We start from the raw sequence: 4,759 nt of genomic DNA, 5'->3' as shown, positions 1-4,759 counted from the left end.
GGTGGTCGGAGGGGCCGTAGGCGCAGATTGGCAGCCACGCTTCCGTCAGTCTGCCCCAGGGCAGCTGTGGCTACAGAAGTAGCTTACCACCACCGAGTGTGACTGAGGAGTGAATGAATAATGCGATGTAAAGCGCCTTGAGTATTAGAAAGGCGCTATATAAATCCCATCCATTATTATTATTATTATCATATTGAATGGCGGTGCTGGCTCGATGGGCCAAATGGCCTCCTCCTGCACCTATTGTCTATTGACTCTCAGTCTGAAGAAGGATCTCAGCTAGAAATGTCACCCGTTCCTCTCTCCAGAGCTGCTCCCTGTCCCGTTGAGTTACTCCAGCATTAATATGTCCATGACAAGTGGGCGTGCAAGGTTTAGAGAGGAGCGCTGTGCGTGAAGTCAGAGCTATATCCAGAGTAACGGGACCAGCTGCCTGCTGGCAGACAGACAACTATTCCAGGAGCTCAGGGACTGAGTGCCCTTGGCCAACAAACCAGTCCAGGACGGAGCAACAACGTGAAGCAACATGAAGTCCCTCCTGGTAAAACCTTTCCCCTCCCCTCCCCACCTCCTCCCTCGCTCGGCTCTTCCACTCCAATTGAGAAACTCACTTTTTTTGAAAGTTTGCATAACTTTTGCTAATGTTAAAACTGACGCCTGCGTGTGTCTATACTTTTTTTACTTCTTGCGGTTCCCTGACATCCTCCACCTTCATCAGCAAGGTCTCCAGTTGTTTCCAGCCTTCCACCTCGGGCGTAATTACAAAAAAAATAACAACACGTTAAATGTTTAAACGCTTTCCCCGCGAGTGCGATCTCCCCTTCACCACTGGGTGAGTGGCCACTCGTCCGAGATTCGCGTCTCCAGTGGTTTGTCTGCGCGTCTGTCATGTTTCAGTCAGTTGCCCTTGAGTGGGAGAAGGGTCAGGATTCAGGCACAGAGAGAGGGAGAGAGAGGGGGAGATGGAGGGAGGAAGGGATGTGGGGAGAGAGAGGAATTGAGAGGGGGGGGAGAGAGAGAGAGAGAGAGAGAGAGAGGGGGGGGGGAGACAAAGGGAGAGAGGGAGAGGAAGAGGGGAGGGGGAGAGGGAGAAAGGGAGGGAGGGAGAGAGGGAGGGAGAGAGAGAGAGAGAGAGAGAGAGAGAGAGGGTAGAGAGGAATGGAGAGGGGAGGGAGGTGGGGGGGAGAGAGAGGAATGGAGAGAGGGAGAGGAAGAGGAGGGGGAGAGGGGGAGGGAGAGGGGGAGAGGGGGAGAGAGAGAGGGTGAGAAGGGGTGAGAAGGGAAGGGAGAGAGAGATTTGTGCTATTCTCAATTACCCAATTTAGTTTAGTTTAGAGATACAGCGTGGAAACAGGTCCTTCGGCCCACCGAGTCTACACCGATCACCTCTACACAAGCATTATGTCCTCTGGTTCTCGATTCCCCTACTCTGGGTAAAAGACTCTGTGCCTCATTCATCCCCCTCGTGATTGTATTCCCCTCTGTAGTGGTCACCTCTCATCCTCCTAGGCTCCAAGGAACACTGGGGAGGGGTGGTGTGATGGGCCAGGCTGCGTCTATAACTCTCTGCAACTCTCTCCTCCCCACAGACTCTGCACCGCCTGGCCTCCCGATCCTTCTCAACCTCCGGCAGAAGCCAGTTAAAGAACAGAGTCTTGGAGCATCAGAAAGTCTTTCAGGTACCAGCGAGGTGACGGAATATTTGTCACTTGTGTGAAATGGGAGAAACATAATTCATTCATGTCGTGAACTGGGTGACGCCAACTTGATTTTTATAATGTGTAGGAAGGAGCTGCAGATGCTGGTTTACACTGAAGAGAGACACAAAATGTTGGAGTAACTCAGCGGGACAGGCAGCATCTCTGGAGAGAAGGAATGGGTGATAGACAATAGACATTAGGTGCAGGAGTAGGCCATTTGGCCCTTGGAGCCAGCACCGCCATTCAATGTGATCATGGCTGATCATCCCCAATCAGTACCCCGTTCCTGCCTTCTCCCCATATCCCCGGACTCCACTATTTTTAAGAGCCCTATCTAGCTCTCTCTTGAAAGCATCCAGAGAACCGGCCTCCACTGCCCTCTGAGGCAGAAAATTCCACAGACTCACCACTCTCTATGAGAAAAAGTGTTTCCCCATCTCCGTTCCAAATGGCTTACCCCTTATTCTTAAATGGTTTGGGTCGAGACCCTTCTTCAGACTAAAATGCCAATATCACTCATGGGTCTGAAGAAGGGTTTCGGCCCAAAACTTTGCCAATTTCCTTCGCTCCATAGATGCTGCTGCACTCGCTGAGTTTCTCCAGCATTTTTGTGTACCTTCGATTTTCCAGCATCTGCAGTTCCTTCTTAATCACTCATGGGTTCACTTTTTTCAAGTTGAACAGAAGGACTTACCACTGTGAATTATTCTGCGTTATGGAAACATACTGGTTTACAAAGGAAATACTCTAAGAGTTGGAGTAACTCATCAGGGCCAGGCAGTGTCCCTGGAGATATGGATAGGTGACGTTTCGGGTCGGGACCCTTCCTCGTTGAATACATTTGGAATAGACTTGTTTCAGGTTGGGGGGATTTAGATTTGTTTATTTTAATTTAGAGATACAGCGAGGAAACAGGACCTTCGGCCTACCAAGTGCGCGGCAATTTATACGTATACCAAGCCAATTAATAATAATATTTAATAAACTTTATTTTGGATACAAGGTCCAGACAAGGGACAACATTACATAAAAAACATTACATATAAAAACACCATTAAAAATCTACATATAAAATCTTAGTATATCTTAGGTGCAGCAGGCAGTGAAGAAAGCGAATGGTATGTTAGCTTTCATAGCAAAAGGATTTGAGTATAGGAGCAGGTAGGTTCTACTGCAGTTGTACAGGGTCTTGGTGAGACCACACCTGGAGTATTGCGTACAGTTTTGGTCTCCAAATCTGAGGAAGGACATTATTGCCATGGAGGGAGTACAGAGAAGGTTCACCAGACTGATTCCTGGGATGTCAGGGCTGTCTTATGAAGAAAGACTGGATAGACTTGGTTTATACTCTCTAGAATTTAGGAGATTGAGAGGGGATCTTATAGAAACTTACAAAATTCTTAAGGGGTTGGACAGGCTAGATGCAGGAAGATTGCTCCCGATGTTGGGGAAGTCCAGGACAAGGGGTCACAGCTTAAGGATAAGGGGGAAATCCTTTAAAACCGAGATGAGAAGAACATTTTTCACACAGAGAGTGGTGAATCTCTGGAACTCTCTGCCACAGAGGGTAGTCGAGGCCAGTTCATTGGCTATATTTAAGAGGGAGTTAGATGTGGCCCTTGTGGCTAAGGGGATCAGAGGGTATGGAGAGAAGGCAGGTACGGGATACTGAGTTGGATGATCAGCCATGATCATATTGAATGGCGGTGCAGGCTCGAAGGGCTGAATGGCCTACTCCTGCACCCAATTTCAATGTCTATGTTTCTATCACTTATAAAAGCAACATAAATTATATATTATAAAAAACACAATACATGATTTAAATACCAGAATAAAAAAAGAAAGATTAGTGTCCTACAACGAGACAACGATACCAGTGTTTCCACAACTGGGATTCGTAGCGTGTAGTGCTAAACCTTATGTTTGACAAAGCCATGATGATTACATTTTTAGAGTCATTTATCCTGCAAATGAATTTATACATATGATTTCTTAGGATAGCTTCTAATGTACTGACTCCTGCAGCCACAAACATATTACTAGCACAACACCATCTAGGTTTCCTTAGCAGTGTTCTCATGGCATCATTATAGACCACCTTTGGTCTCTGCAAACTTGTCTTTCAGTAGTTCGACCACTGGTGTGCAGTATAGAGTGGTGTGCAGTATGCTCTAAACAGCGACATCTTCACCACATCTGTACACGCACCAAACATACGCAAGAGAATATTCGCCTGTACATACAGCATACGTCATTGCCTATTAACCTACAAATTAACCTACAAACCTGTACATATCGGGAGTGTGGGAGCTAGATAGGGCTCTTAAAGATAGCGGAATCAGGGGATATGGGGAGAAGGCAGGAACGGGGTACTGATTGGGGATGATCAGCCATGATCACATTGAACGGTAGTGCTGGCTCGAAGGGCCGAATGGCCTACTCCTGCACCTATTGTCTATTGTTCCTGCCTTCTCCCCATACCCCTGATTCTCCTATGTTTAAGAGCCCTATCTAGTTCTCTCTTGAAAGTATCCAGAGAACCGGCCTCCACTGAGGCAGAGAATTCCACAGACTCACCACTCTCTGTGTGAAAAAGTTTTTCCTCATCTTATTCTTGTGTTTGCAAATATACAGGGAGTAACTTTCAGAGAAGGCTAGTGCTTACCTCTTAGGTACACAAAATTGCTGGGGAAACTCAGCGGGTGCAGCAGCATCTATGGAGCGAAGGAAATAGGCGACGTTTCGGGCCGAAACCCTTCTTCAGACTGATGGGGGGTGGGAGAAAGAAGGAAAAGGGGAGGGGGAGGAGCCCGAGGGCGGGCGGATGGGAGGGTGGGAGACAGCTAGAGGGTTAAGGAAGGGGAGGAGACAGCAAGGGCTAGCAAAATTGGGAGAATTCAATGTTAATGCCATAAGGACGCAAGGTCCCCAGACGGAATATGAAGTGCTGTTCCTCCAATTTCCGCTGTTGCTCACTCTGGCCTCTTCTTTGTTTTCCAATCTCAGGCAGACAACAACCTTCCTGTTCACCTGAAGGGCGGAGTTGTGGACGCAGTGTT

At 47.7% G+C, this 4,759-nt stretch overlaps 1 protein-coding gene across 1 annotated transcript in view; it reads left to right on the top strand.

The window, feature by feature from the left end:
• The first annotated feature begins 362 nt into the window (after positions 1-362).
• Positions 363-4,759, top strand: part of LOC116967911 (cytochrome c oxidase subunit 7A2, mitochondrial-like) — a 6,112-nt gene continuing 1,715 nt past the window's right edge. The window contains exons 1-3 of the mRNA XM_033014572.1: positions 363-541; positions 1,590-1,679; positions 4,707-4,759. The exon at positions 4,707-4,759 is cut by the window's right edge and continues 32 nt beyond it. Of these exons, the coding sequence (XP_032870463.1) occupies positions 527-541; positions 1,590-1,679; positions 4,707-4,759 (158 nt within the window). The 5' untranslated portion in view covers positions 363-526. The remainder of the gene's footprint in view (positions 542-1,589; positions 1,680-4,706) is intronic.

Source organism: Amblyraja radiata, chromosome 41, assembly GCF_010909765.2.
Source record: "Amblyraja radiata isolate CabotCenter1 chromosome 41, sAmbRad1.1.pri, whole genome shotgun sequence".
NCBI lineage: Eukaryota > Metazoa > Chordata > Chondrichthyes > Rajiformes > Rajidae > Amblyraja > Amblyraja radiata.
The sequence above is the reverse complement of the archived record's forward strand: the minus strand, read 5'-3'. Positions and strand labels throughout refer to the sequence as shown.